The 27,970-nt window shown below is 52.9% G+C and overlaps 8 protein-coding genes across 8 annotated transcripts; all 8 read left to right on the top strand.

Annotated features, from left to right (window-relative positions):
* Positions 1 to 39: 39 nt before the first annotated feature.
* On the top strand, positions 40 to 876 carry LOC120436857 (mucin-5AC-like; the record flags this gene model as incomplete). Its single annotated transcript, XM_039607704.1, has 1 exon — positions 40 to 876. A coding segment is annotated over one exon (837 nt), but the record flags the coding sequence as incomplete, so codon positions are not given.
* Positions 877 to 1,333: 457 nt separating this feature from the next.
* On the top strand, positions 1,334 to 2,335 carry LOC120436861 (mucin-2-like; the record flags this gene model as incomplete). The annotated part of the gene is made up of 1 exon (XM_039607708.1): positions 1,334 to 2,335. A coding segment is annotated over one exon (1,002 nt), but the record flags the coding sequence as incomplete, so codon positions are not given.
* Positions 2,336 to 3,818: 1,483 nt separating this feature from the next.
* Positions 3,819 to 4,979, top strand: LOC120436859 (integumentary mucin C.1-like; the record flags this gene model as incomplete). Its single annotated transcript, XM_039607706.1, has 2 exons — positions 3,819 to 4,268; positions 4,914 to 4,979. Coding segments are annotated over 2 exons (516 nt in total), but the record flags the coding sequence as incomplete, so codon positions are not given.
* Positions 4,980 to 9,211: 4,232 nt separating this feature from the next.
* Positions 9,212 to 10,405, top strand: LOC120436853 (mucin-2-like; the record flags this gene model as incomplete). The annotated part of the gene is made up of 2 exons (XM_039607700.1): positions 9,212 to 9,612; positions 9,859 to 10,405. Coding segments are annotated over 2 exons (948 nt in total), but the record flags the coding sequence as incomplete, so codon positions are not given.
* A 1,983-nt stretch (positions 10,406 to 12,388) lies between these two features.
* Positions 12,389 to 13,848, top strand: LOC120436852 (mucin-5AC-like; the record flags this gene model as incomplete). The annotated part of the gene is made up of 2 exons (XM_039607698.1): positions 12,389 to 13,513; positions 13,558 to 13,848. Coding segments are annotated over 2 exons (1,416 nt in total), but the record flags the coding sequence as incomplete, so codon positions are not given.
* Positions 13,849 to 16,639: 2,791 nt separating this feature from the next.
* On the top strand, positions 16,640 to 19,069 carry LOC120436860 (mucin-5AC-like; the record flags this gene model as incomplete). The annotated part of the gene is made up of 3 exons (XM_039607707.1): positions 16,640 to 17,393; positions 18,051 to 18,438; positions 18,547 to 19,069. Coding segments are annotated over 3 exons (1,665 nt in total), but the record flags the coding sequence as incomplete, so codon positions are not given.
* A 598-nt stretch (positions 19,070 to 19,667) lies between these two features.
* Positions 19,668 to 20,489, top strand: LOC120436858 (integumentary mucin C.1-like; the record flags this gene model as incomplete). The annotated part of the gene is made up of 2 exons (XM_039607705.1): positions 19,668 to 19,916; positions 20,067 to 20,489. Coding segments are annotated over 2 exons (672 nt in total), but the record flags the coding sequence as incomplete, so codon positions are not given.
* A 2,793-nt stretch (positions 20,490 to 23,282) lies between these two features.
* On the top strand, positions 23,283 to 24,407 carry LOC120436854 (mucin-2-like; the record flags this gene model as incomplete). The annotated part of the gene is made up of 2 exons (XM_039607701.1): positions 23,283 to 23,410; positions 23,603 to 24,407. Coding segments are annotated over 2 exons (933 nt in total), but the record flags the coding sequence as incomplete, so codon positions are not given.
* Positions 24,408 to 27,970: the final 3,563 nt, after the last annotated feature.

The following is a 27,970-nucleotide window of genomic DNA, read 5'->3' as shown; positions in this document are numbered from 1 at the left end:
ACAGCAGCACAAACAACCACAACAGCAGCACAAACAACCACAACAGCATCACCAACAACCACATCAGCGTCAGCAACCACCACAACAGCAGCACCAACAACCACAACAGCCGAGGCAACAACCACTACTGCATCTCCAACAACCACAACACCGACTCCAACAACCACAACAGCAACAACCACAACGGCCGCACCAACAACCACGACTGCATCTCCAACAACCACAACAGCCGCACCAACATCCACAACAGCCGAGGCAACGACCACGACTGCAGCTTCAACAACAACAACAGCCGCACCAACTTCCACTACTGCATCTCTCACAACCACAACAGCAGCACCAACAACCACAACAGCAGCACCAACAACCACAAAAGCAGCACCAACAACCACAACAGCCGAGGCAACAACCACGACTGCAGCTCCAACAACAACAACACCGACTCCAACAACCACAACAGCAACAACCACAACAGCCGCACCAACAACCACGACTGCAGCTCCAACAACCACAACAGCCGCAACAACATCCACTACTGCAACTCCCACAACCACAACAGCGGCACCAACAACCACAACAGCAGCACCAACAACCACAACAGCCGAGACAACAACCACGACTGCATCTCCAACAACCACAACACCGACTCCAACAACCACAACAGCAACAACCACAACAGCCGCACCAACAACCACGACTGCATCTCCAACAACCACAACAGCCGCACCAACATCCACAACAGCCGAGGCAACAACCACGACTGCATCTCCAACAACCACAACACCGACTCCAACAACCAAAACAGCAACAACCACAACAGCCGCACCAACAACCACGACTGCAGCTCCAACAACCACAACAGCCGCACCAACATCCACTACTGCATCTCCCACAACCACAAAAGCGGCACCAACAACCACAACAGCAGCACAAACAACCACAACAGCATCACCAACAACCACATCAGCGTCAGCAACCACCACAACAGCAGCACCAACAACCACAGCTACAGCTCCAACAACCACAACACCGCTCCAACAACCACAACAGCAACAACCACAACAGCAACAGCAACAACCACAACAGCCGCACCCGATGATGATTGCAGCTCCAACAACCACGACTGCATCTCCAACAACCACAACAGCCGCACCAACATCCACAACAGCTGAGGCAACATCCACTACTGCATCTCCCACAACCAAAACCGCGGCACCAACAACCACAACAGCAGCACAAACAACCACAACAGCAGCACAAACAACCACAACAGCATCACCCACAACCACATCAGCGTCCAGCAACCACCACAACAGCAGCACCAACAACCACAACAGCTGAGGCAACAACCACTACTGCATCTCCAACAACCACAACACCGACTCCAACAACCACAACAGCAACAACCACAACAGCCGCACCAACATCCACTACTGCATCTCCCACAACCACAACAGCGGCACCAACAACCACAACAGCAGCACCAACAACCACAAAAGCAGCACCAACAACCACAACAGCCGAGGCAACAACCACGACTGCAGCTCCAACAACAACAACACCGACTCCAACAACCACAACAGCAACAGCCACAACAGCCGCACCAACAACCACGACTGCATCTCCAACAACCACAACAGCCGCACCAACATCCACTACTGCATCTCCCACAACCACAACAGCGGCACCAACAACCACAACAGCAGCACAAACAACCACAACAGCATCACCAACAACCACAACAGCCGAGGCAACAACCACGACTGCATCTCCAACAACCACAACACCGACTCCAACAACCACAACAGCAACAACCACAACAGCCGCACCAACAACCACGACTGCAGCTCCAACAACCACAACAGCCGCACCAACAACCTCGACTGCAGCTCCAACAACCACTACTGCATCTCCCACAACCACAACAGCATCACCAACAACCACAACAGCAGCACAAACAACCACAACAGCATCTCCCACAACCACAACAGCGGCACCAACAACCACAACAGCAGCACCAACAACCACAAAAGCAGCACCAACAACCACAACAGCCGAGGCAACAACCACGACTGCAGCTCCAACAACAACAACACCGACTCCAACAACCACAACAGCAACAGCCACAACAGCCGCACCAACAACCACGACTGCATCTCCAACAACCACAACAGCCGCACCAACATCCACTACTGCATCTCCCACAACCACAACAGCGGCACCAACAACCACAACAGCAGCACAAACAACCACAACAGCATCACCAACAACCACAACAGCCGAGGCAACAACCACGACTGCATCTCCAACAACCACAACACCGACTCCAACAACCACAACAGCAACAACCACAACAGCCGCACCAACAACCACGACTGCGGCTCCAACAACCACAACAGCCGCACCAACAACCTCGACTGCGGCTCCAACAACCACTACTGCATCTCCCACAACCACAACAGCATCACCAACAACCACAACAGCAGCACAAACAACCACAACAGCATCACCAACAACCACATCAGCGTCAGCAACCACCACAACAGCAGAACCAACAACCACAACAGCCGAGGCAACAACCACGACTGCAGCTCCAACAACCACAACAGCCGCACCAACATCCACTACTGCATCTCCCACAACCAAAACAGCGGCACCAACAACCACAACACCAGCACAAACAACCACAACAGCTGAGGCAACAACCACTACTGCATCTCCAACAACCACAACACCGACTCCAACAACCACAACAGCAACAACCACAACAGCCGCACCAACATCCACTACTGCATCTCCCACAACCACAACAGCGGCACCAACAACCACAACAGCAGCACCAACAACCACAAAAGCAGCACCAACAACCACAACAGCCGAGGCAACAACCACGACTGCAGCTCCAACAACAACAACACCGACTCCAACAACCACAACAGCAACAGCCACAACAGCCGCACCAACAACCACGACTGCATCTCCAACAACCACAACAGCCGCACCAACATCCACTACTGCATCTCCCACAACCACAACAGCGGCACCAACAACCACAACAGCAGCACAAACAACCACAACAGCATCACCAACAACCACAACAGCCGAGGCAACAACCACGACTGCATCTCCAACAACCACAACACCGACTCCAACAACCACAACAGCAACAACCACAACAGCCGCACCAACAACCACGACTGCAGCTCCAACAACCACAACAGCGCGCACCAACAACCTCGACTGCAGCTCCAACAACCACTACTGCATCTCCCACAACCACAACAGCATCACCAACAACCACAACAGCAGCACAAACAACCACAACAGCATCACCAACAACCACATCAGCGTCAGCATCCACCACAACAGCAGAACCAACAACCACAACAGCCGAGGCAACAACCACGACTGCAGCTCCAACAACCACAACAGCCGCACCAACATCCACTACTGCATCTCCCACAACCAAAACAGCGGCACCAACAACCATAACACCAGCACAAACAACCACAACAGCCGCTCAAACGACCACAACAGCATCACCAACAACCACATCAGCGTCAGCAACCACCACAACAGCAGCACCAACAACCACAACAGCCGAAGCAACAACCACTACTGCATCTCCAACAACCACAACACCGACTCCAACAACCACAACAGCAACAACCACAACAGCCGCACCAACAACCACAACAGCAGCACAAACAACCACAACAGCAGCACAAACAACCACAACAGCATCACCCACAACCACATCAGCGTCAGCAACCACCACAACAGCAGCACCAACAACCACAACAGCTGAGGCAACAACCACTACTGCATCTCCAACAACCACAACACCGACTCCAACAACCACAACAGCAACAACCACAACAGCCGCACCAACATCCACAACAGCCGAGGCAACGACCACGACTGCAGCTCCAACAACAACAACACCGACTCCAACAACCACAACAGCAACAACCACAACAGCCGCACCAACAACCACGACTGCAGCTCCAATAACAACAACACCGACTCCAACAACCACAACAGCAACAGCAACAACCACGACTGCAGCTCCAACAACCACAACAGCCGCACCAACATCCACTACTGCATCTCCCACAACCACAACAGCGGCACCAACAACCACAACAGCATCACAAACAACCACAACAGCATCACCAACAACCACAACAGCCGAGGCAACAACCACGACTGCATCTCCAACAACCACAACACCGACTCCAACAACCACAACAGCAACAACCACAACAGCCGCACCAACAACCACGACTGAAGCTCCAACAACCACAACAGCCGCACCAACATCCACTACTGCATCTCCCACAACCACAACAGCGGCACCAACAACCACAACAGCAGCACAAACAACCACAACAGCATCACCAACAACCACATCAGCAACAGCAACAACCACAACAGCAGCACCAACAACCACAGCTACAGCTCCAACAACCACAACACCGGCTCCAACAACCACAACAGCAGCACAAACAACCACGACTGCGGTTCCAACAACCACAACAGCCGCGGCAACAACCACGACTGCATCTCCAACAACCACAACACCGACTCCAACAACCACAACAGCAACAACCACAACAGCCGCACCAACAACCACGACTGCATCTCCAACAACCACAACAGCCGCACCAACATCCACAACAGCCGAGGCAACAACCACGACTGCATCTCCAACAACCACAACACCGACTCCAACAACCACAACAGCAACAGCCACAACAGCCGCACCAACAACCACGACTGCATCTCCAACAACCACAACAGCCGCACCAACATCCACTACTGCATCTCCCACAACCACAACAGCGGCACCAACAACCACAACAGCAGCACAAACAACCACAACAGCATCACCAACAACCACAACAGCCGAGGCAACAACCACGACTGCATCTCCAACAACCACAACACCGACTCCAACAACCACAACAGCAACAACCACAACAGCCGCACCAACAACCACGACTGCAGCTCCAACAACCACAACAGCCGCACCAACAACCTCGACTGCAGCTCCAACAACCACTACTGCATCTCCCACAACCACAACAGCATCACCAACAACCACAACAGCAGCACAAACAACCACAACAGCATCACCAACAACCACATCAGCGTCAGCAACCACCACAACAGCAGAACCAACAACCACAACAGCCGAGGGCAACAACCACGACTGCAGCTCCAACAACCACAACAGCCGCACCAACATCCACTACTGCATCTCCCACAACCAAAACAGCGGCACCAACAACCACAACACCAGCACAAACAACCACAACAGCCGCTCAAACGACCACAACAGCATCACCAACAACCACATCAGCGTCAGCAACCACCACAACAGCAGCACCAACAACCACAACAGCCGAGCAACAACCACTACTGCATCTCCAACAACCACAACACCGACTCCAACAACCACAACAGCAACAACCACAACAGCCGCACCAACAACCACAACAGCAGCACAAACAACCACAACAGCAGCACAAACAACCACAACAGCATCACCCACAACCACATCAGCGTCAGCAACCACCACAACAGCAGCACCAACAACCACAACAGCTGAGGCAACAACCACTACTGCATCTCCAACAACCACAACACCGACTCCAACAACCACAACAGCAACAACCACAACAGCCGCACCAACATCCACAACAGCCGAGGCAACGACCACGACTGCAGCTCCAACAACAACAACACCGACTCCAACAACCACAACAGCAACAACCACAACAGCCGCACCAACAACCACGACTGCAGCTCCAATAACAACAACACCGACTCCAACAACCACAACAGCAACAGCAACAACCACGACTGCAGCTCCAACAACCACAACAGCCGCACCAACATCCACTACTGCATCTCCCACAACCACAACAGCGGCACCAACAACCACAACAGCATCACAAACAACCACAACAGCATCACCAACAACCACAACAGCCGAGGGCAACAACCACGACTGCATCTCCAACAACCACAACCCCGACTCCAACAACCACAACAGCAACAACCACAACAGCCGCACCAACAACCACGACTGAAGCTCCAACAACCACAACAGCCGCACCAACATCCACTACTGCATCTCCCACAACCACAACAGCGGCACCAACAACCACAACAGCAGCACAAACAACCACAACAGCATCACCAACAACCACATCAGCAACAGCAACAACCACAACAGCAGCACCAACAACCACAGCTACAGCTCCAACAACCACAACACCGGCTCCAACAACCACAACAGCAGCACAAACAACCACGACTGCAGTTCCAACAACCACAACAGCCGCAGCAACAACCACGACTGCATCTCCAACAACCACAACACCGACTCCAACAACCACAACAGCAACAACCACAACAGCCGCACCAACAACCACGACTGCATCTCCAACAACCACAACAGCCGCACCAACATCCACAACAGCCGAGGCAACAACCACGACTGCATCTCCAACAACCACAACACCGACTCCAACAACCAAAACAGCAACAACCACAACAGCCGCACCAACAACCACGACTGCAGCTCCAACAACCACAACAGCCGCACCAACATCCACTACTGCATCTCCCACAACCACAAAAGCGGCACCAACAACCACAACAGCAGCACAAACAACCACAACAGCATCACCAACAACCACATCAGCGTCAGCAACCACCACAACAGCAGCACCAACAACCACAGCTACAGCTCCAACAACCACAACACCGGCTCCAACAACCACAACAGCAACAACCACAACAGCAACAGCAACAACCACAACAGCCGCACCCACGATGATGATTGCAGCTCCAACAACCACGACTGCATCTCCAACAACCACAACAGCCGCACCAACATCCACAACAGCTGAGGCAACATCCACTACTGCATCTCCCACAACCAAAACCGCGGCACCAACAACCACAACAGCAGCACAAACAACCACAACAGCAGCACAAACAACCACAACAGCATCACCCACAACCACATCAGCGTCAGCAACCACCACAACAGCAGCACCAACAACCACAACAGCTGAGGCAACAACCACTACTGCATCTCCAACAACCACAACACCGACTCCAACAACCACAACAGCAACAACCACAACAGCCGCACCAACATCCACTACTGCATCTCCCACAACCACAACAGCGGCACCAACAACCACAACAGCAGCACCAACAACCACAAAAGCAGCACCAACAACCACAACAGCCGAGGCAACAACCACGACTGCAGCTCCAACAACAACAACACCGACTCCAACAACCACAACAGCAACAGCCACAACAGCCGCACCAACAACCACGACTGCATCTCCAACAACCACAACAGCCGCACCAACATCCACTACTGCATCACCAACAACCACATCAGCGTCAGCAACCACCACAACAGCAGCACCAACAACCACAACAGCCGAAGCAACAACCACTACTGCATCTCCAACAACCACAACACCGACTCCAACAACCACAACAGCAACAACCACAACAGCCGCACCAACAACCACAACAGCAGCACAAACAACCACAACAGCAGCACAAACAACCACAACAGCATCACCCACAACCACATCAGCGTCAGCAACCACCACAACAGCAGCACCAACAACCACAACAGCTGAGGCAACAACCACTACTGCATCTCCAACAACCACAACACCGACTCCAACAACCACAACAGCAACAACCACAACAGCCGCACCAACAACCACAACAGCAGCACAAACAACCACAACAGCAGCACAAACAACCACAACAGCATCACCCACAACCACATCAGCGTCAGCAACCACCACAACAGCAGCACCAACAACCACAACAGCTGAGGCAACAACCACATCTGCATCTCCAACAACCACAACACCGACTCCAACAACCACAACAGCAACAACCACAACAGCCGCACCAACATCCACAACAGCCGAGGCAACGACCACGACTGCAGCTCCAACAACAACAACACCGACTCCAACAACCACAACAGCAACAACCACAACAGCCGCACCAACAAGCACGACTGAAGCTCCAACAACCACAACAGCCGCAACAACATCCACTACTGCATCTCCCACAACCACAACAGCCGCACCAACAACCACGACTGCATCTCCAACAACCACAACAGCCACACCAACATCCACTACTGCATCTCCCACAACCACAACAGCGGCACCAACAACCACAACAGCAGCACCAACAACCACAAAAGCAGCACCAACAACCACAACAGCCGAGGCAACAACCACGACTGCAGCTCCAACAACCACAACAGCCGCACCAACATCCACTACTGCATCTCCCACAACCACAACAGCGGCACCAACAGCCACAACAGCAGCACAAACAACCACAACAGCATCACCAACAACCACAACAGCCGAGGCAACAACCACGACTGCATCTCCAACAACCACAACACCGACTCCAACAACCACAACAGCAACAGCCACAACAGCCGCACCAACAACCACGACTGCATCTCCAACAACCACAACAGCCGCACCAACATCCACTACTGCATCTCCCACAACCACAACAGCGGCACCAACAACCACAACAGCAGCACAAACAACCACAACAGCATCACCAACAACCACAACAGCCGAGGCAACAACCACGACTGCATCTCCAACAACTACAACACCGACTCCAACAACCACAACAGCAACAACCACAACAGCCACACCAACAACCACGACTGCAGCTCCAACAACCACAACAGCCGCACCAACAACCACGACTGCAGCTCCAACAACCACTACTGCATCTCCCACAACCACAACAGCGGCACCAACAACCACAACAGCAGCACAAACAACCACAACAGCATCACCAACAACCACATCAGCGTCAGCAACCACCACAACAGCAGCACCAACAACCACAACAGCCGAGGGCAACAACCACGACTGCAGCTCCAACAACCACAACAGCCGCACCAACATCCACTACTGCATCTCCCACAACCAAAACAGCGGCACCAACAACCACAACAGCAGCACAAACAACCAAAACAGCGGCACCAACAACCACAACAGCAGCACAAACAACCACAACAGCCGCACCAACATCCACTACTGCATCTCCCACAACCACAACAGCGGCACCAACAACCACAACAGCAGCACCAACAACCACAAAAGCAGCACCAACAACCACAACAGCCGAGGCAACAACCACGACTGCAGCTCCAACAACCACAACAGCCGCACCAACATCCACTACTGCATCTCCCACAACCACAACAGCGGCACCAACAACCACAACAGCAGCACAAACAACCACAACAGCATCACCAACAACCACAACAGCCGAGGCAACAACCACGACCTCATCTCCAACAACTACAACACCGACTCCACAAACCACAACAGCAACAACCACAACAGCCACACCAACAACCACGACTGCAGCTCCAACAACCACAACAGCCGCACCAACAACCACGACTGCAGCTCCAACAACCACTACTGCATCTCCCACAACCACAACAGCGGCACCAACAACCACAACAGCAGCACAAACAACCACAACAGCATCACCAACAACCACATCAGCGTCAGCAACCACCACAACAGCAGCACCAACAACCACAACAGCCGAGGCAACAACCACGACTGCAGCTCCAACAACCACAACAGCCGCACCAACATCCACTACTGCATCTCCCACAACCAAAACAGCGGCACCAACAACCACAACAGCAGCACAAACAACCAAAACAGCGGCACCAACAACCACAACAGCAGCACAAACAACCACAACAGCCGCACCAACATCCACTACTGCATCTCCCACAACCACAACAGCAGCACCAACAACCACGACTGCAGCTCCAACAACCACAACAGCCACACCAACAACCACGACTGCAGCTCCAACAACCACAACAGCCGCACCAACAACCACGACTGCAGCTCCAACAACCACTACTTCATCTCCCACAACCACAACAGCGGCACCAACAACCACAACAGCAGCACAAACAACCACAACAGCATCACCAACAACCACAACAGCCGAGGCAACAACCACGACTGCATCTCCAACAACTACAACACCGACTCCAACAACCACAACAGCAACAACCACAACAGCCACACCAACAACCACGACTGCAGCTCCAACAACCACTACTGCATCTCCCACAACCACAACAGCGGCACCAACAACCACAACAGCAGCACAAACAACCACAACAGCATCACCAACAACCACGACTGCATCTCCCACAACCACAACAGCCGCACCAACAACCACGACTGCATCTCCAACAACCACAACAGCCGCACCGACATCCTCTACTGCATCTCCCACAACCACAACAGCGGCACCAACAACCACAACAGCAGCACCAACAACCACAAAAGCAGCACCAACAACCACAACAGCCGAGGCAACGACCACGACTGCAGCTCCAACAACCACAACAGCCGCACCAACAACCACGACTGCAGCTCCAACAACCACTACTGCATCTCCCACAACCACAACAGCGGCACCAACAACCACAACAGCAGCACAAACAACCACAACAGCATCACCAACAACCACATCAGCGTCAGCAACCACCACAACAGCAGCACCAACAACCACAACAGCCGAGGCAACAACCACGACTGCAGCTCCAACAACCACAACAGCCGCACCAACATCCACTACTGCATCTCCCACAACCAAAACAGCGGCACCAACAACCACAACAGCAGCACAAACAACCAAAACAGCCGCACCAACAACCACAACAGCAGCACAAACAACCAAAACAGCCGCACCAACATCCACTACTGCATCTCCCACAACCACAACAGCGGCACCAACAACCACAACAGCAGCACCAACAACCACAAAAGCAGCACCAACAACCACAACAGCCGAGGCAACAACCACGACTGCAGCTCCAACAACCACAACAGCCGCACCAACATCCACTACTGCATCTCCCACAACCACAACAGCGGCACCAACAACCACAACAGCAGCACAAACAACCACAACAGCATCACCAACAACCACAACAGCCGAGGCAACAACCACGACTGCATCTCCAACAACCACAACACCGACTCCAACAACCACAACAGCAACAGCCACAACAGCCGCACCAACAACCACGACTGCATCTCCAACAACCACAACAGCCGCACCAACATCCACTACTGCATCTCCCACAACCACAACAGCGGCACCAACAACCACAACAGCAGCACAAACAACCACAACAGCATCACCAACAACCACAACAGCCGAGGCAACAACCACGACTGCATCTCCAACAACTACAACACCGACTCCAACAACCACAACAGCAACAACCACAACAGCCACACCAACAACCACGACTGCAGCTCCAACAACCACAACAGCCGCACCAACAACCACGACTGCAGCTCCAACAACCACTACTGCATCTCCCACAACCACAACAGCGGCACCAACAACAACAACAGCAGCACAAACAACCACAACAGCATCACCAACAACCACATCAGCGTCAGCAACCACCACAACAGCAGCACCAACAACCACAACAGCCAAGGCAACAACCACGACTGCAGCTCCAACAACCACAACAGCCGCACCAACATCCACTACTGCATCTCCCACAACCAAAACAGCGGCACCAACAACCACAACAGCAGCACAAACAACCAAAACAGCGGCACCAACAACCACAACAGCAGCACAAACAACCACAACAGCCGCACCAACATCCACTACTGCATCTCCCACAACCACAACAGCGGCACCAACAACCACAACAGCAGCACAAACAACCACAACAGCCGAGGCAACAACCACTACTGCATCTCCAACAACCACAACACCGACTCCAACAACCACAACAGCAACAACCACAACAGCCGCACCAACAACCACGACTGCATCTCCAACAACCACAACAGCCGCACCAACATCCACAACAGCCGAGGCAACGACTACGACTGCAGCTTCAACAACAACAACACCGACTCCAACAACCACAACAGCAACAACCACAACAGCCGCACCAACAACCACGACTGCAGCTCCAACAACCACAACAGCCGCAACAACATCCACTACTGCATCTCCCACAACCACAACAGCCGCACCAACAACCACGACTGCATCTCCAACAACCACAACAGCCGCACCAACATCCACTACTGCATCTCCCACAACCACAACAGCGGCACCAACAACCACAACAGCAGCACCAACAACCACAAAAGCAGCACCAACAACCACAACAGCCGAGGCAACAACCACGACTGCTCCTCCAACAACAACAACACCGACTCCAACAACCACAACAGCAACAGCCACAACAGCCGCACCAACAACCACGACTGCATCTCCAACAACCACAACAGCCGCACCAACATCCACTACGGCATCTCCCACAACCACAACAGCGGCACCGACAACCACAAAAGCAGCACAAACAACCACAACAGCATCACCAACAACCACGACTGCAGCTCCAACAACCACAACAGCCGCACCAACAACCACGACTGCAGCTCCAACAACCACAACAGCCGCAACAACATCCACTACTGCATCTCCCACAAACACAACACCGACTCCAACAACCACAACAGCAGCACAAACAACCACAACAGCATCACCAACAACCACGACTGCATCTCCCACAACCACAACAGCCGCACCAACAACCACGACTGCATCTCCAACAACCACAACAGCCGCACCGACATCCTCTACTGCATCTCCCACAACCACAACAGCGGCACCAACAACCACAACAGCAGCACCAACAACCACAAAAGCAGCACCAACAACCACAACAGCCGAGGCAACAACCACGACTGCAGCTCCAACAACAACAACACCGACTCCAACAACCACAACAGCAACAGCCACAACAGCCGCACCAACAACCACGACTGCATCTCCAACAACCACAACAGCCGCACCAACATCCACTACTGCATCTCCCACAACCACAACAGCGGCACCAACAACCACAACAGCAGCACAAACAACCACAACAGCATCACCAACAACCACAACAGCGGAGGCAACAACCACGACTGCATCTCTAACAACCACAACACCGACTCCAACAACCACAACAGCAACAACCACAACAGCCGCACCAACAACCACAACAGCCGCACCAACAACCACAACAGCCACACCAACAACCACGACTGCAGCTCCAACAACCACAACAGCCGCAACAACATCCACTACTGCATCTCCCACAACCACAACACCGACTCCAACAACCACAACAGCAACAACCACAAAAGCCGCACCAACATCCACTACTGCATCTCCCACAACCACAACAGCAGCACAAACAACCACAACAGCATCACCAACAACCACATCAGCGTCAGCAACCACCACAACAGCAGCACCAACAACCACAACAGCCGGGGACACAACCACTACTGCATCTCCCACAACCACAACAGCGGCACCAACAACCACAACAGCAGCACCAACAACCACAAAGCAGCACCAACAACCACAACAGCCGAGGCAACAACCACGACTGCAGCTCCAACAACAACAACACCGACTCCAACAACCACAACAGCAACAGCCACAACAGCCGCACCAACAACCACGACTGCATCTCCAACAACCACAACAGCCGCACCAACATCCACTACTGCATCTCCCACAACCACAACAGCGGCACCAACAACCACAACAGCAGCACAAACAACCACAACAGCATCACCAACAACCACAACAGCCGAGGCAACAACCACGACTGCATCTCTAACAACCACAACACCGACTCCAACAACCACAACAGCAACAACCACAACAGCCGCACCAACAACCACAACAGCCGCACCAACAACCACAACAGCCACACCAACAACCACGACTGCAGCTCCAACAACCACAACAGCCGCAACAACATCCACTACTGCATCTCCCACAACCACAACACCGACTCCAACAACCACAACAGCAACAACCACAAAAGCCGCACCAACATCCACTACTGCATCTCCCACAACCACAACAGCAGCACAAACAACCACAACAGCATCACCAACAACCACATCAGCGTCAGCAACCACCACAACAGCAGCACCAACAACCACAACAGCCGAGGACACAACCACTACTGCATCTCCCACAACCACAACAGCGGCACCAACAACCACAACAGCAGCACCAACAACCACAAAAGCAGCACCAACAACCACAACAGCCGAGGCAACAACCACGACTGCAGCTCCAACAACAACAACACCGACTCCAACAACCACAACAGCAACAGCCACAACAGCCGCACCAACAACCACGACTGCATCTCCAACAACCACAACAGCCGCACCAACATCCACTACTGCATCTCCCACAACCACAACAGCGGCACCAACAACCACAACAGCAGCACAAACAACCACAACAGCATCACCAACAACCACAACAGCCGAGGCAACAACCACGACTGCATCTCTAACAACCACAACACCGACTCCAACAACCACAACAGCAACAACCACAACAGCCGCACCAACAACCACAACAGCCGCACCAACAACCACAACAGCCACACCAACAACCACGACTGCAGCTCCAACAACCACAACAGCCGCCAACAACATCCACTACTGCATCTCCCACAACCACAACACCGACTCCAACAACCACAACAGCAACAACCACAAAAGCCGCACCAACATCCACTACTGCATCTCCCACAACCACAACAGCAGCACAAACAACCACAACAGCATCACCAACAACCACATCAGCGTCAGCAACCACCACAACAGCAGCACCAACAACCACAACAGCCGAGGACACAACCACTACTGCATCTCCCACAACCACAACAGCGGCACCAACAACCACAACAGCAGCACAAACAACCACAACAGCATCACCAACAACCACAACAGCGTCAGCAACCACCACGACTGCATCTCCAACAACCACAACACCGACTCCAACAACCACAACAGAAACAACCACAACAGCCGCACCAACAACCACGACTGCAGCTCCAACAACCACAACACCCACAGCAACAACTACAACTGCAGCTCCAACAACAACAACACCGACTCCAACAACCACAACAGCAACAACCACAACAGCCGCACCAACAACCACGACTGCAGCTCCAACAACCACAACAGCCGCACCAACATCCACTACTGCATCTCCCACAACCACAACAGCGGCACCAACAACCACAACAGCAGCACGAATAACCACAACAGCATCACCAACAACCACATCAGCGTCAGCAACAACCACGACTGCAGCTCCAACAACAACAACAGCCGCACCAACAACCACAGCAGCCGAGGCAATAACCACGACTGCATCTCCAACAACCACAACACCGGGTCCAACATCCACAACAGCGGCACCAACAACCACAACAGCATCACCAACAACCACAACAGCCGAGGCAACAACCACGACTGCATCTCCAACAACCACAACACCGACTCCAACAACCACAACAGCAACAACCAAAACAGCCGCACCATCAACCACGACTGCATCTCCAACAACCACAACAGCCGCACCAACATCCACAACACCCGAGGCAACAACCACGACTGCAGCTCCAACAACAACAACACCGACTCCAACAACCACAACAGCAACAACCACAACAGCCGCACCAACAACCACGACTGCAGCTCCAACAACCACAACAGCCGCAACAACATCCACTACTGCATCTCCCACAACCACAACAGCGGCACCAACAACCACAACAGCAGCACAAATAACCACAACAGCATCACCAACAACCACATCAGCGTCAGCAACAACCACAACAGCAGCACAAACAACCACAACAGCCGCACCAACAACCACAACAGCCGAGGCAATAACCACGACTGCATCTCCAACAACCACAACACCGGGTCCAACATCCACAACACCGGCACCAACAACCACAACACCCGAGGCAACAACCACGACTGCATCTCCAACAACCACAACAGCCGCACCAACATCCACAACACCCGAGGCAACAACCACGACTGCAGCTCCAACAACAACAACACCGACTCCAACAACCACAACAGCAACAACCACAACAGCCGCACCAACAACCATGACTGCAGCTCCAACAACCACAACAGCCGCAACAACATCCACTACTGCATCTCCCACAACCACAACAGCGGCACCAACAACCACAACAGCAGCACCAACAACCACAACAGCATCACCAACAACCACAACAGCCGAGGCAACAACCACGACTGCATCTCCAACAACCACAACACCGACTCCAACAACCACAACAGCAACAACCACAACAGCCGCAGCAACAACCACGACTGCAGCTCCAACAACAACAACACCGACGCCAACAACCACAACAGAAACAACCACAACAGCCGCACCAACAACCACGACTGCAGCTCCGACAACCACAACAGCCGAAACAACAACCACTACTGCATCTCCCACAACCACAACAGCGGCACCAACAACCACAACAGCAGCACAAACAACCACAACAGCAGCACAAACAACCACAACAACCGAGGCAACAACCACGACTGCATCTCCAACAACCACGACAGCCGCACCAACATCCACAACAGCCGAGGTAACAACCACGACTGCAGCTCCAACAACAACAACACCGACTCCAACAACCACAACAGCAACAACCACAACAGCCGCACCAACAACCACGACTGCAGCTCCGACAACCACAACAGCGGCACCAACAACCACAACAGCAGCACAAACAACCACAACAACCGAGGCAACAACCACGACTGCATCTCCAACAACCACAACACTGACTCCAACAACCACAACAGCAACAACCACAACAGCCGCACCAACAACCACGACTGCAGCTCCAACAACCACAACAGCCGCACCAACAACCACGACTGCAGCTCCAACAACCACAACAGCCGCACCAACATCCACTACTGCATCTCCCTCAACCACAACAGCGGCACCAACAACCACAACAGCAGCACAAACAACCACAACAGCATCACCAACAACCACATCAGCGTCAGCAACCACCACAACAGCAGCACCAACAACCACAACAGCCGAGACAACAACCACGACTGCATCTCCAACAACCACAACACCGACTCCAACAACCACAACAGCAACAACCACAACAGCCGCACCAACAACCACGACTGCATCTCCAATAACCACAACAGCCGAGGCAACAACCACGACTGCATCTCCAACAACCACAACAGCCGCACCAACATCCACAACAGCCGAGGTAACAACCACGACTGCAGCTCCAACAACAACAACACCGACTCCAACAACCACAACAGCCGCACCAACAACCACGACTGCAGCTCCAACAACCACAACAGCCGAAACAACAACCACTACTGCATCTCCCACAACCACTACTGCATCTCCCACAACCACAACAGCGGCACCAACAACCACAACAGCAGCACAAACAACCACAACAGCAGCACAAACAACCACAACAACCGAGGCAACAACCACGACTGCATCTCCAACAACCACAACACCGACTCCAACATCCACTACTGCATCTCCCACAACCACAACAGCGGCACCAACAACCACAACAGCAGCACAAACAACCACAACAGCATCACCAACAACCACATCAGCGTCAGCAACCACCACAACAGCAGCACCAACAACCACAACAGTCGAGACAACAACCACGACTGCATCTCCAACAGCCACAACACCGACTCCAACAACCACAACAGCAACAACCACAACAGCCGCACCTACAACCACGACTGCAGCTCCAACAACCACAACAGCCGCACCAACATCCACTACTGCATCTCCCACAACCACAACAGCGGCACCAACAACCACAACAGCAGAACAAATAACCACAACAGCATCACCAACAACCACATCAGCGTCAGCAACAACCACAACAGCAGCACAAACAACAACAACAGCCGCACCAACAACCACAACAGCCGAGGCAATAACCACGACTGCATCTCCAACAACCACAACACCGGGTCCAACATCCACAACAGCGGCACCAACAACCACAACAGCATCACCAACAACCACAACAGCCGAGGCAACAACCACGACTGCATCTCCAACAACCACAACACCGACTCCAACAACCACAACAGCAACAACCACAACAGCCGCACCAACAACCACGACTGCATCTCCAACAACCACAACAGCCGCACCAACATCCACAACAGCCGAGGCAACAACCACGACTGCAGCTCCAACAACAACAACACCGACTCCAACAACCACAACAGCAACAACCACAACAGCCGCACCAACAACCATGACTGCAGCTCCAACAACCACAACAGCCGCAACAACATCCACTACTGCATCTCCCACAACCACAACAGCGGCACCAACAACCACAACAGCAGCACCAACAACCACAACAGCATCACCAACAACCACAACAGCCGAGGCAACAACCACGACTACATCTCCAACAACCACAACACCGACTCCAACAACCACAACAGCAACAACCACAACAGCCGTACCAACAACCACGACTGCAGCTCCAACAACCACAACAGCCGCAACAACATCCACTACTGCATCTCCCACAACCACAACAGCAGCACAAACAACCACAACAGCAGCACAAACAACCACAACAGCATCACCAACAACCACATCAGCGTCAGCAACAACCACGACTGCAGCTCCAACAACAACAACAGCCGCACCAACAACCACAACAGCCGAGGCAATAACCACGACTGCATCTCCAACAACCACAACACCGGCTCCAACAACCACAACAGCGGCACCAACAACCACAACAGCGGCACCAACAACCACAACAGCATCACCAACAACCACAACAGCCGAGGCAACAACCACGACTGCATCTCCAACAACCACAACACCGACTCCAACAACCACAACAGCAACAACCACAACAGCCGCACCAACAACCACGACTGCATCTCCAACAACCACAACAGCCGCACCAACATCCACAACAGCCGAGGCAACAACCACGACTGCAGCTCCAACAACAACAACACCGACTCCAACAACCACAACAGCAACAACCACAACAGCAGCACCAACAACCACGACTGCATCTCCAACAACCACAACAGCCGCAACAACATCCACTACTGCATCTCCCACAACCACAACAGCGGCACCAACAACCACAACAGCAGCACAAACAACCACAACAGCATCACCAACAACCACAACAGCCGAGGCAACAACCACGACTGCATCTCCAACAACCACAACACCGACTCCAACAACCACAACAGCAACCACCACAGTCAAGCACCAACAACCACGACTGCGGCTCCAACAACCACAACAGCCGCACCAACATCCACTACTGCATCTCCCACAACCACAACAGCGGCACCAACAACCACAACAGCAGCACAAAACAACCACAACAGCATCACCAACAACCACATCAGGCGTCAGCAACAACCACAACAGCAGCACAAACAACCACAACAGCATCACCAACAACCACATCAGCGTCAGCAACAACCACGACTGCAGCTCCAACCACAACAACAGCCGCACCAACAACCACAACAGCCGAGGCAATAACCACGACTGCATCTCCAACAACCACAACACCGGGTCCAACATCCACAACAGCGGCACCAACAACCACAACAGCATCACCAACAACCACAACAGCCGAGGCAACAACCACGACTGCATCTCCAACAACCGCAACACCGACTCCAACAACCACAACAGCAACAACCACAACAGCCGCACCAACAACCACGACTGCATCTCGAACAACCACAACAGCCGCACCAACATCCACAACAGCCGAGGCAACAACCACGACTGCAGCTCCAACAACAACAACACCGACTCCAACAACCACAACAGCAACAACCACAACAGCCGCACCAACAACCACAACTGCAGCTCCAACAACCACAACAGCCACAACAACATCCACTACTGCATCTCCGACAACCACAACAGCGGCACCAACAACCAAAACAGCAGCACAAACAACCACAACAGCATCACCAACAACCACAACAGCCGAGGCAACAACCACGACTGCATCTCCAACAACCACAACACCGACTCCAACAACCACAACAGCAACAACCACAACAGCCGCACCAACAACCACGACTGCAGCTCCAACAACCACAACAGCCGCACCAACATCCACTACTGCATCTCCCACAACCACAACAGCGGCACCAACAACCACAACAGCAGCACAAATAACAACAACAGCATCACCAACAACCACATCAGCGTCAGCAACAACCACAACAGCAGCACAAACAACCACAACAGCATCACCAACAACCACATCAGCGTCAGCAACAACCACGACTGCAGCTCCAACAACAACAACAGCCGCACCAACAACCACAACAGCCGAGGCAATAACCACGACTGCATATCCCACAACCACAACAGCGGCACCAACAACCACAACAGCAGCACAAACAACCACAACAGCATCACCAACAACCACAACAGCATCACCAACAACCACATCAGCGTCAGCAGCCACCACAACAGCAGCACCAACAACCACCACAGCCGAGGCAACAACCACTACTGCATCTCCCACAACCACAACAGCGGCACCAACAACCACAAAAGCAGCACAAACAACCACAACAGCATCACCAACAACCACAACAGCGTCAGCAACCACCACGACTGCAGCTCCAACAACCACAACAGCCGCACCAACACCCACTACTGCATCTCCCACAACCACAACAGCGACACCAACAACCACAACAGCAGCACAAACAACCACAACAGCATCACCAACAACCACATCAGCGTCAGCAGCCACCACAACAGCAGCACCAACAACCACAACAGCCGAGGCAACAACCACGACTGCATCTCCCACAACCACAACAGCGGCACCAACAACCACAACAGCAGCACCAACAACCACAACAGCATCACCAAAAACCACAACAGCGTCAGCAACCACCACGACTGCAGCTCCAACAACCACAAAAGCCGCACCAACACCCACTACTGCATCTCCTACAACCACAACAGTGGCACCAACAACCACAACAGCAGCACAAACAACCACAACAGCATCACCAACAACCACATCAGCGTCAGCAACCACCACAACAGCAGCACCAACAACCACAACAGCCGAGGCAACAACCACTACTGCATCTCCCACAACCACAACAGCGGCACCAACAACCACAACAGCAGCACAAACAACCACAACAGCGTCAGCAACCACCACGACTGCATCTCCAACAACCACAACACCGACTCCAACAACCACAACAACAACAACCACAACAGCCGCACCAACAACCACGACTGCAGCTCCAACAACCACGACACCCACCGCAACAACTACAACTGCAGCTCCAACAACAACAACACCGACTCCAACAACCACAACAGCAACAGCAACAACCACGACTGCAGTTCAAACAACCACAACAGCCGCACCAACAACCACGACTGCAGCTCCAACAACAACAACACCGACTCCAACAACGACAGCAGCAACAACCACAACAGCCGCACCAACAACCACGACTGCATCTCCAACAACCACAACAGCCGCACCAACAACCACAACAGCCGCACCAACATCCACAACAGCCGAGGCAACAACCACGACTGCAGCTTCAACAACAACAACACCGACTCCAACAACCACAACATCAACAACCACAACAGCCGCACCAACAACCACGACTGCAGCTCCAACAACCACAACAACCGCAACAACATCCACTACTGCATCTCCCACAACCACAACAGCGGCACCAACAACCACAACAGCAGCACAAACAACCACGACAGCATCACCAACAACCACAACAGCATCACCAACAACCACATCAGCGTCAGCAGCCACCACAACAGCAGCACCAACAACCACAACAGCCGAGGCAACAACCACGACTGCATCTCCAACAACCACAACAGCGGCACCAACAACCACAACAGCAGCACAAACAACCACAACAGCATCACCAACAACCACAACAGCCAAGGCAACAACCACGACTGCATCTCCAACAACCACAACAGCCCCACCAACAACCACGACTGCAGCTCCAACAACCACAAAAGCCGCACCAACATCCACAACAGCCGAGGCAACAACCACTACTCCATATCCCACAACCACAACAGCAGCACCAACAACCACAACAGCAGCACAAACAACCACAACAGCATCACCAACAACCACAACAGCATCACCAACAACCACATCAGCGTCAGCAGCCACCACAACAGCAGCACCAACAACCACAACAGCCGAGGCAACAACCACTACTGCATCTCCCACAACCACAACAGCGGCACCAACAACCACAACAGCAGCACAAACAACCACGACTGCAGCTCCAACAACAACAACACCGACTCCAACAACCACAGCAGCAACAACCACAACAGCCGCACCAACAACCGCGACTGCATCTCCAACAACCACAACAACCGCACCAACATCCACAACAGCCGAGGCAACAACCACGACTGCAGCTTCAACAACAACAACACCGACTCAAACAACCACAACATCAACAACCACAACAGCCGCACCAACAACCACGACTGCTGCTCCAACAACCACAACAGCCGCAACAACATCCACTACTGCATCTCCCACAACCACAACAGCGGCACCAACAACCACAACAGCAGCACAAACAACCACGACAGCATCACCACCAACCACAACAGCCGAGGCAACAACCAAGACTGCATCTCCAACAACCACAACAGCAACAACCACAACAGCCACACCAACAACCACGACTGCAGCTCCAACAACCACAACAGCAGCACAAAGAACCACAACAGCATCACCAACAACCACATCAGCGTCAGCAACCACCACAACAGCAGTACCAACAACCACAACAGCCGAGGCAACAACCACAACTGCATCTCCCACAACCACAAAAGCGGCACCAACAACCACAACAGCAGCACAAACAACCACAACAGCATCACCAACAACCACAACAGCCGAGGCAACAGCCACGACTGCATCTCCAACAACCACAACACCGACTCCAACAACCACAACAACAACAACAACAACAGCCGCACCAACACCCACGACTGCATCTCAAACAACCACAACAGCCGCAACAACAACCACGACTGCATCTCCAACAACCACAACACCGGCTCCAACAACCACAACAGCGGCACCAACAACCACAACAGCAGCACAAACAACCACAACAGCATCACCAACAACCACAACAGCCGAGGCAACAACCACGACTGCATCTCCAACGACCACAACACCGACTCCAACAACCACAACAGCAACAACCACAACAGCCGCACCAACAACCACGACTGCAGCTCGGACAACCACAACAGCCGCAACAACATCCACTACTGCATCTCCCACAACCACAACAGCGGCACCAACAACCACAACAGCAGCACAAACAACCACAACAGCATCACCAACAACCACAACAGCCGAGGCAACAACCACGACTGCATCTCCAACAACCACAACACCGACTCCAACAACCACAACAGCAACAACCACAACAGCCGCACCATCAACCACGACTGCAGCTCCAACAACCACAACAGCCGCACCATCAACCACGACTGCAGCTCCAACAACCACAACAGCCGCAACAACATCCACTACTGCATCTCCCACAACCACAACAGCGGCACCAACAACCACAACAGCAGCACAAACAACCACAACAGCATCACCAACAACCACATCAGCGTCAGCAACCACCACAACTGCAGCTCCAACAACAACAACAGCCGCACCAACAACCACAACAGCCGAGGCAATAACCACGACTGCATCTCCAACAACCACAACACCGGGTCCAACATCCACAACAGCGGCACCAACAACCACAACAGCCTCACCAACAACCACAACAGCCGAGGCAACAACCACGACTGCATCTCCAACAACCACAACACCGACTCCAACAACCACAACAGCAACAACCACAACAGCCGCACCAACAACCACGACTGCATCTCCAACAACCACAACAGCCGCACCAACAACCACAACAGCAGCACAAACAACCACAACAGCATCACCAACAACCACATCAGCGTCAGCAACCACCACAACAGCATCACCAACAACCACATCAGCGTCAGCAACCACCACAACAGCAGCACCAACAACCACAACAGCGTCAGCTACCACCACAACTGCATCTCCAACAACCACAACACCGACTCCAACAACCACAACAGCAACAACCACAACAGCCGCACCAACAACCACGACTGCAGCTCCAACAACCACAACACCCACAGCAACAACTACAACTGCAGCTCCAACAACCACAACACCGACTCCAACAACCACAACAGCAACAGCAACAACCACGACTGCAGTTCCAACAACCACAACAGCGGCACCAACAACCACAACAGCAGCACAAACAACCACAACAGCATCACCAACAACCACAACAGCATCACCAACAACCACATCAGCGTCTGCAACCACCACAACAGCAGCACCAACAACCACAACAGCCGCACCAACAACCACGACTGCATCTCCAACAACCACAACAGCCGCACCAACATCCACAACAGCCGAGGCAACAACCACCACTGCAGCTCCAACAACAACAACACCGACTCCAACAACCACAACATCAACAACCACAACAGCCGCACCAACAACCACGACTGCAGCTCCAACAACCACAACAGCAACAACCACAACAGCCGCACCAACAACCACGACTGCAGCTCCAACAACCACAACAGCCGCACCAACATCCACTACTGCATCTCCAACAACCACAACAGCGGCACCTACAACCACAACAGCAGCACAAACAACCACAACAGCATCACCAACAACCACAACAGCATCACCAACAACCACATCAGCGTCAGCAACCACCACAACGGCAGCACCAACAACCAAAACAGCCGAGGCAACAACCACTACTGCATCTCCCACAACCACAACAGCGGCACCAACAACCACAACAGCAGCACAAACAACCACAACAGCATCACCAACAACCACAACAGCGTCAGCAACCACCACTACTGCAGCTCCAACAACCACAACAGCCGCACCCACACCCACTACTGCATCTCCCACAACCACAACAGCGGCACCAACAACCACAACAGCAGCACAAACAACCACAACAGCATCACCAACAACCACATCAGCGTCAGCAACCACCACAACAGCAGCACCAACAACCACAACAGCCGAGGCAACAACCACTACTGCATCTCCCACAACCACAACAGCGGCACCAACAACCACAACAGCAGCACAAACAACCACAACATCATCACCAACAACCACAACAGCGTCAGCAACCACCACGACTGCATCTTCAACAACCACAACACCGACTCCAACAACCACAACAGCAACAACCACAACAGCGGCACCAACAACCACGACTGCAGCTCCAACAACCACAACACCCACAGCAACAACTACAACTGCAGCTCCAACAACAACAACACCGACTCCAACAACCACAACAGCAACAACAACAACCACGACTGCAGTTCCAACAACCACAACAGCCACAGCAACAACCACGACTGCAGCTCCAACAACAACAACACCGACTCCAACAACCACAACAGCAACAACCACAACAGCCGCACCAACAACCACGACTGCATCTCCCACAACCACAACAGCCGCACCAACATCCACAACAGCCGAAGCAACAACCACGACTGCAGCTCCAACAACAACAACACCGACTCCAACAACCACAACATCAACAACGACAACGGCCGCACCAACAACCACGACTGCAGCTCCAACAACCACAACAGCAACAACCACAACAGCCGCACCAACAACCACGACTGCAACTCCAACAACCACAACAGCCGCAACAATATCCACTACTACATCTCCCACAACCACAACAGCGGCACCAACAACCACAACAGCAGCACAAACAACCACAACAGCATCACCAACAACCACATCAGCGTCAGCAACCACCACAACAGCAGCACCAACAACCACAACAGCCGAGGCAACAACCACAACTGCATCTCCCACAACCACAACAGCGGCACCAACAACCACAACAGCAGCACAAACAACCACAACAGCATCACCAACAACCACATCAGCGTCAGCAACCACCACAACAGCATCACCAACAACCACAACAGCCGAGGCAACAGCCACGACTGCATCTCCAACAACCACAACACCGACTCCAACAACCACAACAACAACAACCACAACAGCCGCACCAACAACCACGACTGCAGCTCCAACAACCACAACACCAACAGCAACAACTACAACTGCAGCTCCCACAACCACAACACCGACTCCAACAACCACAACAGCAACAGCAACAACCACGACTGCAGCTCCAACAACAACAACAGCCGCACCAACACCCACGACTGCATCTCAAACAACCACAACAGCCGCACCAACATCCACTACTGCATCTCCCACAACCACAACAGCGGCACCAACCACCACAACAGCAGCACCAACAACCACAACAGCCGCAACAACAACCACGACTGCATCTCCAACAACCACAACACCGGCTCCAACAACCACAACAGCGGCTCCAACAACCACAACAGCAGCACAAACAACCACAACAACAGCACAAACAACCACAACAGCATCACCAACAACCACAACAGCCGAGGCAACAACCACAACAGCAACAGCAACAACCACAACAGCCGCACCAACGACCACAACTGCAGCTCCAACAACCACAACACCGGCTCCAACAACCACAGCAGCAACAACCACAACAGCAGCACAAACAACCACAACAGCCGAGGCAACAACCACGACTGCATCTCCAACAACCACAACACCGACTCCAACAACCACAACAGCAACAACCACAACAGCCGCACCAACAACCACGACTGCATCTCCAACGACCACAACAGCCGCACCAACATCCACTACTGCATCTCCCACAACCACAACAGCGGCACCAACAACCACAACAGCAGCACAAACAACCACAACAGCATCACCAACAACCACAACAGCCGAGGCAACAACCACGACTGCATCTCCATCAACCACAACACCGACTCCAACAACCACAACAGCAACAACCACAACAGCCGCACCAACAACCACGACTGCAGCTCCAACAACAACAACAGCCGCAACAACATCCACTACTGCATCTCCCACAACCACAACAGCCGCACCAACATCCACTACTGCATCTCCCACAACCACAACAGCGGCACCAACAACCACAACAGCAGCACAAACAACCACAACAGCATCACCAACAACCACAACAGCCGAGGCAACAACCACGACTGCAGCTCCAACAACCACAACAGCCGCACCAACATCCACTACTGCATCTCCCAAAACCACAACAGCCGCACCAACAACCACAACAGCAGCACAAACAACCATAACAGCCGAGGCAACAACCACAACTGCATCTCCAACAACCACAACACCGACTCCAACAACCACAACAGCAACAACCACAACAGCCGCACCAACAACCACGACTGCATCTCCAACAACCACAACACCCACAGCAACAACCACGACTGCTTCTCCAACAACCACAACACCTGCTCCAACAACCACGACTGCAGCTCCACCAACAACAACACCAACTCCAACAACCACAACAGCAACAACCACAACAACCGCACCAACAACCACGACTACAGCTCCAACAACCACAACAGCCGCACCAACAACCACGACTGCATCTCCAACAACCACAACACCCGCAGCAACAACCACGACTGCTTCTCCAACAACCACAACACCGGCTCCAACAAACACCAATGCAACAACCACAACAGCAACACCATCAACCACAACACCCGCGCCAACAACCACGACTGCATCTCCAACAACCACAACACTTGCTACAACAACCAAAACAGCAGCACCAACAACCACAACAGAAGCACCAACAACCAC

The sequence above is a fragment of the Oreochromis aureus genome, unplaced genomic scaffold (genome assembly GCF_013358895.1).
Source record: "Oreochromis aureus strain Israel breed Guangdong unplaced genomic scaffold, ZZ_aureus HiC_scaffold_25, whole genome shotgun sequence".
Lineage (NCBI taxonomy): Eukaryota > Metazoa > Chordata > Actinopteri > Cichliformes > Cichlidae > Oreochromis > Oreochromis aureus.
This window is presented reverse-complemented; position numbering and strand designations above follow the sequence as displayed.